The sequence below is a fragment of the Falco biarmicus genome, chromosome 10, assembly GCF_023638135.1.
Source record: "Falco biarmicus isolate bFalBia1 chromosome 10, bFalBia1.pri, whole genome shotgun sequence".
In the NCBI taxonomy this organism is placed as follows: domain Eukaryota; kingdom Metazoa; phylum Chordata; class Aves; order Falconiformes; family Falconidae; genus Falco; species Falco biarmicus.
Window position 1 is genome coordinate 19,768,805 of NC_079297.1, and position 18,235 is coordinate 19,787,039.

The following is an 18,235-nucleotide window of genomic DNA, read 5'->3' on the forward strand; positions in this document are numbered from 1 at the left end:
ATCTGGGACTGCCTGCTTTGAAGGACGTGGCACTTGTTGAGGTGATCCTTTAATCTGGTCTGGCATGGAAATTCCTGTCTTTACTTTGTAAATGTGTGAGGTTTTCACAAATTCAGAAAAATATTTTGAATCTCAAAGGAATGGCTCCTGACTTAAATGGGTTGTGTTTTGAAGCAAAGATTTTGTTTTTTCTAAATCATCATTTCTGTTGTTGTTTTGTACACATATAATTACATACTCAGAAATATATTTTTTCCTGCAGCTTGAAAAGGGGTTTAGCGTTTGAGAATCCAAACTGTAAATATGCCACTGTTTTCCACATCATGGCATGCTTTAGTTTTCGGATACTCTGTCTTGCCTCAGAGTCTTTTCCTTTCTCCAATTAATGAGACTTCACTCTGTTTTCTTTCTGACTCTGTTGCCGTCCTTGGGGATTTTCCATCTTGGCGTAAAGTTCAAAAAATGCATCTTCTTCTAGCTACTCTCCTACGTGATTCACTATTTTGTTGCAGGTTAGTCTTACTCCCACTGTTTTTGCCCTACATAGTTCTGCTCATTGCATGTAGGTCTCCCAGGACCCCTAACTAGGAGCCCTGAAAAGCTTTGAAAAAGCCTGCTTGGCTTGGCAATCTGGCAAGCTCAGTATCTCTGCTAGTTACTTTACTCCCTTCTCTGTGTGCACACACAGTGTGACTTCTAAGCTTATTCCTTTAAAAAAAGAAACCAACAGGTAAGACTGAGCTATGGCTTTTTATAGCAGTTCTTAACTCACTTTGTGTTAGTGACTTTTTGAATTTTAACATTTTAGAGTAAAACGGGACTGAACCAGAGTTTGATTCCAGCATTAAACTCAAACTGAAAGCCCTTTCTTTTTCAGTCCCTTCTAAAAAAACCACATTGATCTCTGAAGATTTGGGATTCTTCTGTGCATGTAGCCTCTGTATCGTTTCATTAAATCAAATATGGGGGAGTTATCATGGCCTACCCTGCTCTGACCATAACTTTTCTGATATTTACACGTGTTCTGTGATGCTAAAGTTTGCATGTGCTTAAAATGTTAGCAGGGGCTTATAGAGCAGTTATTACAGATGAAAGGATGAGAAAGCTGTTCAGTTAAACCGTTTAGAAGATCGTGGGACAAGCTGGATGGGAGACTGACCATGCATGTGTCTCGGGACCAGCTCAGACTGCCAAGAGGGAGACAAATTTTGCCATTGCTTCTGTTAGGACAGTGTTTTCTTTCCTGCTTTAGAAGAAGGAGATTCTTGTTTGGAAGAACAAGGTTTTTCTTTCTTGATGTTGCTGTTGGCTCCCTCTTTGTTTTGCTGTAGCAAAACAGGAGGTGACTAAGAATAGCAGAGGAGGAGAAGAGATGTGGCTGCGAGGAGATGTCTCCTCCTTGCCTTGCTCCTCATTTCTTCAGCAGTCTTGTCACTGGACCCTCCTGGGGAGCCAGGCAGAAGGGAGGAATTTGATAGCATGGCTATTTCTTCTCTGGGAAGACCTACTGTTTTCATCTGAGGTAGCAGGTGTTCCTCACCTCTAAAAGTCAAGCTCCAAGTGCATCAGCCTAGCATTCAATGTAGAGGAGGGATGATGTAATTTTCTAACTCCTCTGGAGCTCTTTCCTTTTTGCATCCAGTTAACTTCCCTCTGCCAAAAATGTCTTGGCTCCAGCTCTCTTAAAAATCCTCAAAGAGCCTACTTTGGGGACTGGTTTCTTTGTGGTATATGAATCATAGATCATAGAATACCAGGTTGGAAGGAACCTCAAGGATCATCTGGTCCAACCTTTCTTGGCAAAAGCATGGTCTAGACAAAATGGCCAAGCACCCTATCCATCCACATCTTAAAAGTGTCCAATGTTGGGGAGTCCACCACTTCCCTGCAGAGATTATTCCAATAGCTGATTGTTCTCATCGTTAAAAATTTTCCTCTTGTGCCCAGTCAGAATCACCCCAGGAGCAGTTTGTACCTGTGAGTTAACGCTGAAAGTCTGTGATCCCGCGGCTTCTGAATGCTGGTCATGTCCTAGGCCACGCTAATCAAATGAGCATAGTACATTTTCCAGGAAAAAGTTACAACTTGCTATGAATTTTCTGCCAAGTGCTGCTGCTGCCACCATCCTTCATGGTTAAGTCTAAATAAAACAATGTGGTTTAGTTCAGATTAGGGGAAAAAGCCCATAATAAAGTCCATTCTTTCCCAGAGCAAATCTCACCTGCTCCAACCTGATCCCCTTGGGAATGGAGTGATGGTCCAATTCTAAATGGGAGAAAATTTCAAAGAACATGGGTAAAATATTGACAGCACATGACAGTATCAGACATTTCTGTGATTCTTTACAAGGTCTACGGTAGATGAACAGTGTCCATTTTACTTCCTACTGCTGTGTACTGTCTCAGTTTACATGTGGCATCACTCGAAGACAGCTTCACGGCAAGACACTGAACAAAGCAATGGTGGCATTCTTCGTCATAGAAAACAGAGAGTATGTGTCCCTGGTGAACTACTGCTGCGAGTATGACAGTTTCCCAGGGCTGTATCACTTCATGTGCAGAATTTAATGAGCTGCCAAATGCTTCTAAATGTCAGAAAGTCCAGAGGAAAACACACAGTACAGACCATGGCACAGACAGACATGTATAGACAGAAATTAATTCTTTAGCTTGCAGCATCTCCCTGTTAATTTTCCATGAAGGTTTCTCCCCTTCCCCTCCTCCAGTGTTTTTCAGACTGTGAAATGATCAGTGTTTCCCTAGAGGCAGATAGACGCCCAGGTTAAGGGCCACAGGCATAATAATTGTGTTTCTTTTCTAGAAACTGAATAATTGCATTTATTTTCTTAGTGCAATGCACCCCAATGTTGGCGTTACATTCAGTTGAACTGAATCTCTTTCTTTCTGCTTAGATCATGTGATAATACTGCTAATCTGATGTGGTGTCAGTGAGCAAAGTAAGATTGAACTGTTCCTGTGAGCATGCCCACACCATGAAGAAAGGAAATGGTTGGATAGAAGAAGAGAGAGAGAGAGAGAGAGACTGTGTGTGTGTGTGTGTATGTGTCAGGGGAAAAATAGGAAGCCCATCCCAAAGCTAGACATTTTCAAGATGAGTAAAACTTATACAGCAAAATAGAAACTGAAGTCATTATACTCACTCCTGATAGAGCAAGGATTTATCCAGTTTGCACAGCAATGAGAGTGGTGAGGTTTGGGCACATTAGGATAGCAGTATGAGGAAAACATCCCTCCTGACATTTCTTTGTGCAGTCCAGTCTGCTCTCCTTTGGACACAGGGTAACTAGGCAGTCTGTTGAGCTGTGAGTTTTAAAACCTTTGGAAAAATCTGTTGAGATTAAAAAAATAAACATTTTTTTAAAAAAATCTTTCTCTTCCCATTCCTTCCAAACCAGGTTTTCCACATTCATGGTCTGCTTGTACATGGAAGCCATTTATAACCCTGGCACATACAGATTTTTTACAGAATGGAAATTTCTTCATGATGGGTGTTATTTCTGGTGCAGACTCAGTGGTATTTTCTGTTGGCTGACCACAGCTTCTTGCTGCCCAGCACCGTGTGTAACAATTACCAAGGTTTGGCTCGTTACCTCATAAGATGATCAGGAGTGTACTGGATTGACATGATTCTCTGTCCAGCAGCGTTCCCACCGTGAAAGTGTCAGGGAAGCTGCGATGTGGCCTAAATAGCTTATCTACCACTAAAGGTGGTAGATATAATCACTTCTAAGATGAGCTTTTCTGTTGCTCCAGAGCTGTTCACCCATCTAACTTTGAATATTTAATTCTGGTGCTTTTAGCCTACCCAGCCTACCTCTCTGTCCTCACCATGTCTTGGAAGCTTTGAATCCTTCGCTAGAGGCTCTGCTGAGTACCTAGAAAGTCTAGATAATTAATTTAGGCTCCTCCCTTAAGTGCCTGAATTGAAAAGGTGAAATACCTCTTTTGCAGGCCGGATAAGGGTTGAAGTTCTCTGGAGCAGACTGCTGAAAGGCATCTCCCAAATGCCTGGTGATTGCTGCTTTTCCCTTAGGGAAGCCAGTCACCTCTGAATCGGCTGTGCCAGAGTGATTCATCTCATCCCTTGTGTCCGGGACAAGTTAGAAAGCCTGAGCAGGTGGGGGGATTCAAGCTGGACTTCCAGAAAGTCTTTTGACTGGTGAGGTGCTGGGTGGTTTTCAAAGTGATGAACATAGCAGCCCTGATATTTTGATTGTTTGACATAGAAGTAAACTGGTAAAAGGAATAAGTAGACGTCCTGTTAAAACAGGCTTGCATTGGCAATCCAGGGTTGATCAGATGCTTAAAAGGACCTCTGGTTCTGTAGATGCTTCACTACTCAGAAGAAGAGAAAGACTAGAGGGAAAAAATAGTGCATGTGTTTGTAATGAGATAATGGCAGCATTTTAGAGTGCACCTTGCAACCGGCAAAATGGAAACAGATGGCACATACTTTACAGAGTGGAGTTATTCCACCCTGAAGGATGTTCAAAGTCATACAGAGGTAGTTCAGCTTGCAAATCCCATTATTGATAAATGGATTCTAACGGGATTGGTGCTGCTTACTCTTACTGTGCTCGCATATGTGTGCAGACACATACATGCACAGCTTTGAAAATGCCTTTCATGGGTTTAGCTGCTTTCATTAATGCCAAAATCATTTATATTTCCTGGGATGTATCTTTTTTTCTCTGAACTTTGTAAAGGAATTGGTCCCTTCTCCCCTGAGTTATTTTCTTTTGAATGCTTATATGAAAAGGGCTTTTTTTCCAGCATTAATAAATTTGTTACTGGAGATGGGAAAGGTGTTTTCCATTACAGCTGGCACTTCTGAGCCTTCCACCAGGGTGGCAGGGTATCCTTGGGGAAAAAAATCAAGCAAATAATAGATCAGCCTGGCTATATATTGAGAGGATGGATGAGATGTATGAGAGTATTCTGGTACCCATATTTTAGTGTGTAATCTCAATACTGTGTTCATTCTTATAGCAGGAGTAAGGGGGGGGCTTTTCATAAGTGGGTCCAAAATGGCTGTTGTTGCTGTTATTACCTTATTTGTATTCCTTTATTGCCTTGCAACCCTTCATATCAAGTAAAACCTCACTGTGTTGGATGCTGTACAAATTAGGAACAGATAGATTGCTTTTCCACAAATTGCTTACAATTCAAGTAATGTTGTACATTTATTCTTGCACAGAGATGTCTCCATGTTAGTTATCTCTTTGATTCTACTCGTTCCTCCCCAGAAAAACGGTTCACATTAAAATATGCATCAGTTCTCTTGAGGTCTAGAGGGTTAGTTGTGCAAAAACGGAGGCCTGAGCTCCGTGTGTAAGAAGTGTAGGATGTGAAAAAGCTGTCGAATAGGGATAATGTAACATAAAGAGCAGTGGAGGTAGCACCGAGTTAGCTTGGTTTAACTGAAGATTAGAACAATCAAGGATATTTTCAGTGTTACTAAGGGAGCAGTGGAGCAGCCTGTAGGTAAGGAACAACAGACGCAATTCTTACATAAGCTGCACCCCTGGGAAGCGAGCCCTTCTAATGGAAACCCAAGCGTTGGCCACTTGAGCTAGGGGGGACTGACGTACAACTAATAATAGTGCAAATAGGTCCCTTATATCAGCCTGGCCCCATTTCCCACAGGGTGAAATGGATTGCATGAAACCAGCATGTCCTGGCATGACCCCATTTTGGGGAAGAAGGAGTTCAGATAACTAAGGCTGAGCAGTTCCAGTTCCTTCCACCTGCTGTGACCCACCAGTCTTGCTGAGCACAGACACAGTTTGCCTCTGCAGGTGGGTTTTATCTGTGCCAAGCCTCTAAGCATGCCCAGGAAGCAATTAAACCTGCTTTTGCATTGCGGTACAAGATAGCAGGCCAGTGTTAACCACGATGGATTTTTTCCTCCTTGTTTACACAGACCCTTCATGCTTTTGCCACCGCTGATGGAGTGGATGAGAGTGGCTATCACCTATGCTGAGCACCGGCGCAGTTTGACTGTGGACAGTGATGACATCAGGCAGACAGCCAGACTGCTCCTACCTGGACTGGACTGCGAGCCCCGGCAGCTAAAGTACGTGGACTAAGCTTTATAAGCAGCTAAAGTAATTAGAAGTTCATACAATATTGTCCTTAGTTATATTTCACAGAATCCAGATCTCGAGATGCTACAGAGGCAATATATGTTTAACCTTTTAGTAGTCCAGGAGGTAGGGAAACTGTGGCCAAACACTGCAGCTGGAGTAGAAAGATTTTATCTTGCCAAAACTGTTGAATGAGACAGAGGATTGAAATGAAAATATTTGGATTTTTGTGCCTCAGCCTTAATTACAAGATTTTTCTTTGCTTTTTGAGATTTCTTGATGAAAATTATCAGTACCTTTTAAAATCTTCCCCTCACATATATATTGAGCAGGGATTTCTAATTAGCTTGGTTCATCAGCACATCATAGGTATTTTATTCAGGTTTGTAGTCCTTCAAGTTGCTGTCACTAGCACCGGTTTTGATATTAGGGTTACACCTTGAACTTTAGTACAAGGTAAATTCTTTTTTCTTGAGTTGAGTGAATTTTGTGCCCCACATACCGCTTTGGGTTAAATGTGTGGGCGGGACAATAAATTCTACTAACAATATACAATAAATAACACTAACAATAAATACTACTTTTATCATGCTCTTGAGTGATGAAATGATCACCTGAAAAGATAAAAATACACCATTACTCCTAGAAAATTATTTTTCATTTACAATAAGAAGGACAAGAGGCTTTAGTCAGGAGTGCTGGATCTGGTTTTGTTGCTTTTTACCTTTTCCTTCTGGCAGCCAGAAAGGCTCTTGCTTTTTGGTACATCTCTGCCTCCCCAGGTGCGAGTTGAAGGGTAGTACTTACTACCCACAGAACCTCATGCGAAGCTGAATTAGTTGGTGAGTGTGGTGGTGCAATTAGATGACTGAATGTTTCGTCGGCTGCAGCTGACTCCTAGTCTTACTCTCGGCTCTCAGTTTTGCCTTTCTCCCGAGACGGTGTACCTGACGGACTGAGACTGTGCCAGTCTTTTTAAAAGTGAAGTGAAGCAGGTGATACTTAGCAGTTAGTTAAACTCCTTGGCTTCAGACTGGACAGGAGCAGCTGGACTTGGCATCCACAAAGCAGGAGTTGTACATTTATTCCTGGAACGCTTTTCTTCTCCCTTTTCTGTGCCAGTGTACGTGTGCTCTGTGTCAAAGTGCAGGCTACTCTGGCTTACGTGGGGATGGTAGGTGCTAGTATAGGCAACTTTATATGTGCTAAACTAATTTTACATATGTGCCTAATGCTTGCCAAAACCTTTGAAGTTCTTTAATGAACAGTACCGCAGAATAACCTAATCGCAAGTACTTCCAGTCAGCTTCATGGTTTTTCTTTCACTCTCTCCTTTAGAAAGACTTCTGATTTCAAAAACTGAATCCAAACCTTCTGCTTCAAAGGCATCCCACTCTTATCTTTGCACTGTTTTTTAATGCTCATTAATATCCAAAGCACAGGTAGTCCCTTACTTCATAGATTGTATACCTTAAAAAAAAAAAAAAAAAAAAAAAAAAAAGAAAAGAGGGCAGGGATTTGGGTGTTTGGTTTTGCTGCTGATGTGAGCTAATGAGCTAAAAGGAAACGCTTGGGAACAGCCTTTGTGAAAATGGGGTTCATTTTGGTAACTTCCAGCTGAAGCCACAATGATACAGCTGTGAAATGAAGGTCTCGATGGAAATCCAGCAAGTCCAGAACAACGTAGGCAATAAATAGAAGTGCAAAGCAGGTATAAAGGGCCTCAGCCACACTATGTGTGATATTCAGGCATAAGATAATTCACTTGCTAGTTGTTAAGGGTTAGCAGTACTGGCCCAGGGAAAGAGTACGTTAGAGGTTTCTATCCAGTTTGTTGTTATTACAGAAAGAATGGTGATTCTGTAAGAAAACTAAGATCCTTTCACGCCTTTTACCTCACCAAACTGTTCCTCCACAGGGTCGTGTGCAGTGTGCATTCCCTGCAGGTGAAATCACCTCTGCTTTAAAGTAACACACATCTTTGTACTAGAGGACAGAAATCAAAGTTAAGCTTGACCAGGTCTTCGTTCTGAACTGTCTCACCTGAATTTTATTTTCAGAGATCTAAGGATGTTCTGTGATACGTGGTGTAAGAGAAAGAGCATTGTCTTTTTGTTGCACAAAAGATTTAAACTGACAGAAAAGAAAAGAAAAAAAAAGAAAAAAAAGGAGAGAGCAGTGGCTCATTTCCAGCGCCCATTATATGATCCATTCAAGCAGTCATTTGTATCTAGCCATTCAGGCACACTTAGTGGAAAAGGAAGTCTTGGATCCGAAGCCAGATTTATCCCTGGTTTGCTGTGTGACTATAGGCAAATTGCAACTCTCTTCTCCTCATGATGCATAGGCTAGAAGTCATATAATGATAGTTCCTTGTGTGGTGATGCATCAGGTAGGGTATGTTGAAATCCCTGAAAAAGAAGTTGTGCGGTAGAACCAAAATATAATTACTATAACCTGAAATACAGCACCCTAAATCTGTTCTCCGACTGCTTGGGCAGCATAGTCTTCCGCAACAACTGTTTGTGTCTCAGTGGATGAAGCCTTCTAATAGGATGTTCTCGGTTTACGTTTGCCAGACGATTTATAAAACCTCTTGAGTACTCACCAGTTACTGGTTAAATGATAATATGAGTGGGGAAATGCTAAATTGCAGAGAACTGTGTTTCTCTTCCACCTACTTAAATATAAATGTTGGAATTTTAATATCAAGTTATTATCACACACTGCTTTTTTTGTTATGATTATTTTCACCTCACTGCAGGCCAAATTTAAATTGCTGACTACCAGTAGTGGTAGTAGTAGTTACTGCTTATGAAAGCCAAAGAGCACACCAGGCTTCAGCTCCCTTTCCAAGCTATCCCTGCCCAAACTAGGAAGTCAGCCGTACCCCTTCTCCTGCTCTCTGGGCTCTGCCTTCCCAATATCTCTCAGTCATAGAACCATTTGGGTTTGAAAAGACCTTTAAGATCATCAGGTCCAACAGTTCACCATCAGTTCTCCAGTTTATCCCCTGGGCACATCTGGGTGTACATGGGGGTTGCTGTCTGGGCAGCTGCAGGAGCACAGGCTTTACTCTGGGAAGCGTGTGAGAGTTTCTCTCTCTTCTCCCCAGAATAACAACTCACACATGAAAAACCTGCTGCGGTTACAGCTGCTGCACAGCAGTTGTGCGTATGTGAGCTCCCCCCCTCCCCAGCTCTTGTAGGATGCACTAACTTTTATCACACTCCAAAAGAAAAAACTATTTTGCATCCATCGTAGAAGAGCGTGCTGGCAAGCTACTGCTACAGAACAGCCACTGTGCAGGGTAACTTTTGCATGGGCTGAGCCCGCAGGGCCCCCAGGAGAAAAGCTCACAGTTACAACTTGCAATTCTTCCGCCTGAACTGGCCTCCTGGCAGCTCTGCACCAAGAACTGCAGCCCACCTTTTTGCTGGGTCTCTCTTGACAGCTCTGTGCAACTGTGTTGTTCTGCTGTTCGCTCTGCAGGGCTCATGGGTGAGTTGGCGTCCACCACCCTTGCTCTCCAGCAGTGCCTGTAAATAGCACTGGGTGGAATCATGTCTGTTAGCAACACAGAAACAATGTGCAAAGAGAGGTACCATCCCTTGAAAAACTTCTATTTTTTGAGGTTCACTGGATTTCAAATGATGTTGTTTTATTTAACTTTTTTTTTCCATAGGATTATTCTTCTACTCATTATTATTATATAAAGTCATTGCATCCTATTCTACATAATATTGTAGCAGCATGATACTCTACCAATTACCTTAGTAGAATGAGATTATTGATTTACTAGCCTAGCTCTAGGATTTACATATGTCTAGCAGTAAGCCTTTTACCTTACTGTCCTCTTGTGCTCTGTACTGCGTGTGTCCTAATCTTACATCTGGGTGCTTCAGAGATCTTGTCTTCTGATGTACTTGGCTGCCTCAGAGGTACATTTTATTTGCAGACATATCCCCAAAGAGCTAGTGACTCCAAGACTGCCCCTTTGCTTCCCTGCTGAGTGTTCCCCAAATTGTACCCTGATGTAGTTCCTTTCTGGAAGCAGCTGTGGCGAGATGCTGGTTTCCCCAGTACAGTGTGACCGGTCACCAGGCTGTGGAGGGATATTTGTTAACTCAGCGTATTGTTATAGCATCTGCTCACCATTTGTCATCCACCGTCAGGGCAAGTTCAGAAGCATTAAAAAATGACCAGCTGAATTAAAACGTGAATAAGATTCATCTTGAATCTTCTGTGTGAAGTGATGAGTGCTTTGCTTATCTGGCAGGCCATACGAAGTTTCCAGAAGAGAGGTTAGCCTTGCTGGAAGGATCTCATTTTTCAAAGGAAGCTGGCAGGCTGCTATCTCACTCACTGAGAGTTTGCACAAGAGCCTGTTTTGAAAACCAGACAAGTAGTAGAGAAGGCATCCACCCTGAGATAACATCAAAGGGCTGGCCCTGGCAATGCCCAGCCCAGATAGGAAACACCTCCAGTTTGGCAATGTTCCGTCAGTGAAGGAGATACGCTTCCAGGTTTGGAATTCAGAAGTCTCCGAGCAGATAACCAGAGGATTTGCAGTAATCCCTGGGCTCCTTCCCAATGAGATAAAGGTCGTTTGATAGTCATCTGAAGGATAAGGATTTAATAGCACCTCATAGAGATGTTAACGTACTTCCTTCTGTTGAGGTGTTGGAAAAGAGTTGAGAATGTTCCACTACCTAAATTTGATTCTGTCTTCAAATGTCTTTTTTTAATTATGATTTATTTTAATCATCTATTAAGAATAGGGATCATTATCTTCTTTCAGAAATACTTTTTATTTCAAAATAATACTTTTTATTTCAAAATAATAGACAGACAGTGTAATTGTTTCATCCTAGAACTACACTGGTACTCTATTATACAGACTTTCCTTCCACCTCTTTCTCCTTTTTGCAGTATGTTTGTGGACTATCCTATGTTTAATGGACTATCCTATAACAAGCAGGAAAATATAAATATGGTATTTGAAATACATACAGCTAATTATTTCAAACAACTGAGTTTGGGTGGGGGGGTTTGTGAGATGCAGAACTAAGGAAACCTGAGTTTGCAGCCTGTGACAGCCCCATCCCACCACAGTAACTGCTGCTGCAGTAACTGCAGTTGCTCGGTGTCCGTTATGGTACAGGCATACTCCTGCACCCCGATCCCGTTTTGCTGGATAAAATGTAGTGGAAGCAATGCCTGGTCCAGAGCTACCCTGGTACTGAGGGGCTGGGTGGAAAATACCACTCTTGGCAAGGAATAAGGACTTCTTTCTGCCTTTCCCTTGGAGGAGGGCACCAATAAGGTTTCTCTGCTTGGACCCCTTTTGAAAATTTTTTCTTCAGTGCTTACATGAATTTACTGTCTGTCTCTAAAGAGCTAAAACTTGCATCTCCAGTATGAGTGAAGTTAGCCAGATTTTTCAGAAATGATAATGCAGTGGGGAAAGTATATGGTAGGTAAAACCATGAAAATTCATATGGCTGACTTCTGTAGGAGATGGAGCTAAGAAAAAAAAAAATTAAAAAAAATCCAGAAATTATTTTCTCTTTCACAGACCTGAATGCTGCTTTAGTTCCTTCCGGAGACTGGATGCTAAGGCTGCTACTGAAAAATTCCAGCAGGATCTGGGTTTCCGAATGCTGAACTGCGGAAGGACAGATCTGATCAACCAAGCAATTGATGCACTGGGACCTGACGGGGTTAACACCATGGACGATCAGGTAAGCTGTCTAACCACACACATACATTCTTTGCATGAACAAATTGCATGTGGCAAATCAATACGCAAGGTCGTGTTAGTTGCCTCTCCAAGGCTTTTCTAATTCTAGCTTTTGTTGTAGTTTAAACATGTATGCCTTAAAACACAAAAAAAATTAGCCTGCAAACTGCACCTACCCCACTCTCATGCCACCCCCAAGAAGTGAGCCAAAGCCCAGAGCTAAATGTTTGCCAGCTGGAATGTAGGTCTGTTCATGGACGGCTGCTCAGGCACTGAGGGAAGGCAGGTTAACACGTGGCTGCGGATGGAAGGTCTGATGGTGGCTTAATGCTGAGGCCACGTCAGAACTAAGAGGTGTTTGCCACCGACACTCGCTTCTGGTTCAACAGCCCAAATCCATCTGGGTCAGGGATGAGTGACCAAAAGGTGTTCCTGCCTGATGGCTTTCAGGCTGCCTCTGTGAAGCGAGTTACGTGTTCTCAGTACAGCCTGGCACCTGGTATCAGTCATTATTAGCTTTGCTCAAATTTCATCATGCTGATGTATCTATTTTTTTCATTTTTACCTATTCCCTGCTCAGCTACATTGAACCATAGGGATTTGGTAGTCTGGAGAGTCTTTAGCTGCTTCTGCTGTCAGTCCCATCAAGTCACGGCAGAGTCTATTCTCTGGGGCATCATTCAATGCATGGAATTAGCTTTTAATTAAAAAAAAAAAGCTGTCACAGCAACAAGAATGAGCTGTCACATCGCAGAAACAATAGGATATTTAGCAGTAGGAAGGATTTGCATTCAAGTAGAGAGGTTTTCTCATAGACAGCATTTTACTGCAGTAGCATTTCAGACCAGATTCTGAAACTGGCACATCTTTCATGGTACTTTCCACCATCCTGCTGTTTTAAAGGAAGTGTGAATGTATACACAAATACGAGCAGAAACTACTTCTGCACAAGCTTCTGTCTAGGTATGTAGCTGCCTTATATACATAGCCAGTACAAGGAGCTTCATGGTCACAGGAGTGGGGTATCCCATCGCAGGTGTCCTTGATATTGACTTTATTGAAGTAGCAAAGGTGGTAGATTCGTAGTATGGAGGTCTGCCGCTTCCTGTATTATTTTTCCCATAAGTTTTTGCAGTTCCTGTTTCTGTAGCCTTGAGGCCTCCTCTTCTCTCAAAGCAGCTTATTCTGCATTGTGAACATTACTGTCCTCACACCAAAGACACTGGTGCCAAGACCATCACTTCTCACTGCAGGGAGTTTCTTACCTCTCTTCAGCCAGCCAGCAAACTGGGAGCCGTTTGGCCTTTGTGTGCATAAAGACTCAGCATTCTGTAGGCAATTTACTGGGAAAGTTTGAGGAGTTTCTGCTGTCACTTATTTATGGTCTCATTGTCATCCTATTGATGTCATCCTCTAGTGTCATCACACTGTGAACAGGGGGATTGTAGCGTGCTGATGGCTCTGTCGTCTTTGCAGAATGCTGCTCCCACATCTGACAGCAGTGTTTTGGCACTGCCCATGGAGGGCAAGACAGGCTCCCCCTGGAGAGAGACACTGTTGCTCTGAAATTCTCCACTTAAGTGACTCTGGAGCAACTCAGCTCTGCAGCTACAAAAGTGTCCTCCACTGCACTACCAATCCCAGAGTTAAATCCAGGCTTTAGCAGTGAGCTCTGCTGTAGCTGGAATAGGAAACCAAATCTGAACTTTGCAGCTAGCTCGTTGTGCCTTTCCTGTGAAGGAACAAGCCAAAGCCAGATGCCCAAACTTGGGAAAACTGGCTTAGGCATGACAACAGAAAGCAGGTCTCTCTGTCCTGTTGTAGGATAGAACATTTAAGGCTGCACCTGGTAAGCTGAGTTCATATATCTGGATTTCTTTCGGTCATGGGAGAGTCTTCTTAACACACTGCACAGTAGGCAGGCACCTCCGAGGCATCGCAGAAGGGTGACCATCTGTCACCTGGCAAGTACAGCAAAAGTTTTGTTGCAAATCCTACGATAGTCAGCACTGTTGGACTAATTTAACATACAGGCTTTAGAGCCAGGTTCAGACTTTGGCCACTTCCTGAACAGGAGCACGTGCAACACTGAGGTGTGCATCCAGGCCCACCTCTGCGTGTATGTGTATGGAGAGATTTTTGGTTTGGAGAGAGAACTCGGAATGTACCTTCAGGAACACGAGTTTGGAGCAGGACCTTGTATTCACCTCTAGCAGGGACCTGGCAGCACTCTCAAACAGGATTTGAGGTGTTCAGGAAAACAATCTCTTCTTCCCTTTGCATACTGGGGAACAAGCAGCGGATGCAAAATTGGTTACAAAAAGTTAAAAACAAAACAAAACAAACAAAACAAAAAAAAGGTAAGGTAAGGTGAGTCTGTACAAGTTTTAGAAGCCTGGCCAGGGCAGTAAACATGGGCTTATGCCTGCAGGCCCGAGTTTTGGATTCTCAGTTAAGGTTACTTGTTACAATCAGAGTGGATCCTCCCAAGCACCCCCCCAAAACCAACACCCAACACCAGCCGGGCCCCAAAACATCTTTGCAAATGTGTAACTGCCTGAAATGTAAGAAGCTTGGAATTGTGGCTGTTTGGAAAAGTTGCCTTTGCAGATGCAAGATCAGAACAGCTCTGTGTGAGAGATAATGTATCACACAGATAATACAGTATCTTACGATAAGGTCCCTCTCTAAAGATGAAGCTGTATTACTACACAGTGAGCAGCAGAGATGCTGCCTGTGAAAAATTCAAATGCTCACACTAACAAAGCGGGGGAAGCTGCAGGATGTGAGCAGAAACGGATTTTACTAGGCCCTTCCTTTTCTATCCTTGGCTACTTCTGGAATGAACTCCGTAAGTAAGACTCATTTCACTCATAACTCATTTCTGAGCTGTCATGGTTTGCTGGTTAAGTAGAGAGAGAGAGATTTATGGGATTGAAATGCTGAAATATTGTGGCAAATAGGATTTTAGCAATGGGGATAAGTTGCCAAATACATTAATCTTGTGTATCTTTGTGTTGTTTTCTGCTTTCAGTTCATATGGCTACAAATGATCCAAGAAATGGTATTTCTTTTTTTGGCAGCCTTGAGAAAGCTCCAGAATTGTGGACAAGACGTGGCAGGGATTTTCAGTGATCCCTTCTGTATTCCTGCAGTCTTTTCCCCTGATGTTTTGTCCCCATCATTTTCCAGTGCTAATGCATTGTGTCCACTCTACATAGAAACCAAAATGTCTTGAACATGTACGTGTGCTGTCCCTACACACAGGCACGCCTTCACAAACATTCTTCTTTACGTTAAGATTCAAACTCACTGTGCCTGACAGTTTCACCAGTGATAGTTATAGAAAGGTAACTTTTTTTTTTCCTTCTTCTCCCTGAAGGGTATGACCCCACTAATGTACGCCTGTGCTGCTGGAGATGAAGCCATGGTCCAAATGCTGATAGATGCTGGAGCAAATTTAGATATACCAGTGAGTAACAGAGGATCCTACCCCCGTTATTGCTCATCTGTAAACTAACAAGAGCAGTTATGAAATCTCTCCTAGCAACTGAATGCTTCAGTACCAGAAGCTTCTGAGCAAGGCGCTTCTTTCAGAAATCATTGCTTCAGGGATTTGGGAGGAGGGAAAAAACCCTTCAAAACCTCTTGGAACACTCAGTGGCTCCAATTATGATTGGCATTGGCGAGCCTAATAGGCATGGGGGAGTGAGGGGGCCCCCCTCCTGAAAGTTCTGCCACTAGGAGAAACCAGTAGGCCCATTAAAAAGGCCCAGGGGACTGGACAGTGACTAGTGCTAGCAGTGTTCTCTGAGTGGCGTAGGTTACTGTTCCCTTGGGTTGTCACTTAGGAAGAAAAAAGGCAGTTATGTACAAGTCTAAAGATTAAGACAGAGAGAGGCTGCAGTGGTGAATAACCACCCGGATCCTTTCTCCCAGGTTCCCAGTACCTCTCCACGATACCCTTCGGTCCATCCCGACAGCCGGCACTGGACTGCTCTCACCTTTGCTGTGTTACATGGGCACATCTCTGTGGTTCAGGTAAGCGGAGGAGATCCCCAGTCAGGCATCTCTGCCAGCACTGGGCAGCACCCTGGCTGTCAGGCTTCTGGGGCACAGCACGGGCTCCATCTGCAGTTTGTGGTGGCAGCCCTCTAAAACCCATGAAAAACTGCATGGTTCGAAAATAAGGAGAATATAACCGATGCTTTTCTTGGGGACCTGTGAATTGATGACATAATTTCTAGCAAGGTCTTGATAACAAAACACAGTACGTTTCCTTATTTTCCTTCAGTTTCAGTGTTGGTCCAAGGCTTACCACTTCCAGAACAATACTGCACAATTAATTTCTTTGATATTAGATGAACTAGTGCTTCATGTGGAGTGGTCATGGGTAGACTGCTTGATCAGGGTGCTTCCTGACATTAGATGTTAATTGGTTTATAAATTTACATGTGCAAAAATTCAGTGTATGCTGATTTCTGCTCTAATATTTCTGCTCTAATGGCAGCAAATCATCTGTAACTTCCTTTATAATCCTTGAGAATTGCATGAACAAGACTTAATCTCTCCTGGGAGTTGAACTTTTCGCATCCTCCCTGCTCCCTTTTCTGTGGAATTAATGCAGAGGGCAGCAGGATGGGGTGGAATCCTGAAAATCCTACCCGAGTGTCAAGAGGAATTCAAAACTGATCACAGCAGATAAGTCGATTGCTGGTGAATTTAATTTCCCTTCTGCTGAAAGGGTGGGGAAGAAGAAAAAAGTAAGCAAATGGAGGCTGCACACGCTCATTTTTTTTTTTGTTTGTGTACATTTTTACATAATTACAAAGATTAGGTTCCACCTGGCAAATTGCCAGGGCAGCCTCTGGTGTTACAGAGGTTGGACAGCCTTAATTTGCATGTGAGATAAGAGTGTGATTCTCCCAGGAGATGTAGCCAAGCATATCAAAATGCTCTTTGCTCGTGTTAGATGGCATTACCCACAATGCTTGTTTCTTTTATTTTGGTTAAAACTTCTAAAGATGACACTTTTTTTTTTATTCAGCAGCTATTATTAAAAGGGCAGATTTCAGCTTTTGCTGAAATCAGTGTATAAAACCGCCTTTCCAGTGCAGGTCTGCCATGCAATACCTGCATAGAATAGCTGTCACCTGAAGAGAGACATGAACCAGCAGTTGTGCTCTGCAAAAAGTTTTATGCTAAAAATGCAAATGTATACGCTGTTTGTTACAAGGCCAAGGTCATCACTAATTGGGGATGGCTGAAACTCTTAAACTGTGCCACCCTTACAGGTACAGCCAGCTGGACTGCTGCACCCAGGGGAGGAACCTCCAGGGGCAGCACCCACCAGTCATGCTATGGGTGCCCCGTGCTGCCTGCCAGCCCTGCTTGGCTATAACGGGTCCCCCTCATGTTGTAACCTTTCCCCCTTCCTCCAGGAGGAGGGAAATTTCCCCTGCGAGCAGCTGGGTGCGCTCAGTGAAAGCAGGTTCTGTGTGTGGCAAATGAGTGCAGCTGCTGGGCCGCCTGGCTCCAGGGGGGCTGAGGCCAAGAGGTATGTGTGGCCTCCAGGGCTAATTCCCTGGAGGAACCCCGTTTCCTGCACACAGCTTGAAACTAAATCAGATGGACTTCCTGCACGGAAGAGCAGCTCTGATTGCAGGGCTCTTTGGTGGTGGGAAATTACAATTGCAAAATCATGTTCATAAAGGAGATTAAAAAAAAAAAGTGTTCTCCAAGCTGCCAGCTGAGCACCTTTCCAGCATAAACTCAATATTGAAAGCGCAGTACAGCAGAAGAAAATGAGAAAACTCCAAATTGACATTCATGTGGAGACTTTAGCCCTAGGCTGAGCGAGGAAATGCAAGAGAAATTTGCCTTATAATAGACATTTTGCTTTAGCCTTTGAGCTGGTCCCTTTGTGTGCACGCACTCCTCGCTATGAATCTGCTGGTTTTACTTTCTAACACACAGCCTCTTCTGTTTTGTCTTTCTGAATTGCTCTTTTCTCAACTCCTTGTCTTCCATGTGTCTGTTGCAGCTGCTCTTGGATGCTGGTGCCCACGTTGAGGGCTCTGCTGTTAACAGTGGAGAAGACAACTACGCCGAGACTCCTCTTCAGCTGGCTTCAGCAGCAGGTAAGCACCGTGCCGCCTCAGCACCCCTTTATCTCCTGTACCACAGGATAACCGCAGCCCATCCACCGTGGGTCTGGTGCCCGTAGCTCGCATTAGGAGTCACTTTGCACTGCCTTCCAGGGTGCTGTGGGTATGGTAAAGCCACCAAACAGGTAGCACAGCGACAGCCTGCTACACAGTCAGCATTTTTTTCATTTCTAAAACACTAGTAGGAACCTCGTCCAGGTTGGCAGCGACTAACAGCTG

The 18,235-nt window shown here is 43.4% G+C and overlaps 1 protein-coding gene across 6 annotated transcripts in view; it reads left to right on the top strand.

Moving 5' to 3' along the window:
* The window catches only part of ABTB2 (ankyrin repeat and BTB domain containing 2), a 156,008-nt gene that overhangs the window by 125,776 nt on the left and 11,997 nt on the right, over nucleotides 1–18,235 (top strand). For all 6 annotated transcript variants that reach the window (XM_056353165.1, XM_056353167.1, XM_056353164.1 and 3 more), the window contains 5 exons: nucleotides 5,944–6,096; nucleotides 11,685–11,850; nucleotides 15,232–15,321; nucleotides 15,789–15,890; nucleotides 17,893–17,989. In XM_056353165.1, coding sequence (XP_056209140.1) covers nucleotides 5,944–6,096; nucleotides 11,685–11,850; nucleotides 15,232–15,321; nucleotides 15,789–15,890; nucleotides 17,893–17,989 — 608 coding nt within the window. The remainder of the gene's footprint in view (nucleotides 1–5,943; nucleotides 6,097–11,684; nucleotides 11,851–15,231; nucleotides 15,322–15,788; nucleotides 15,891–17,892; nucleotides 17,990–18,235) is intronic.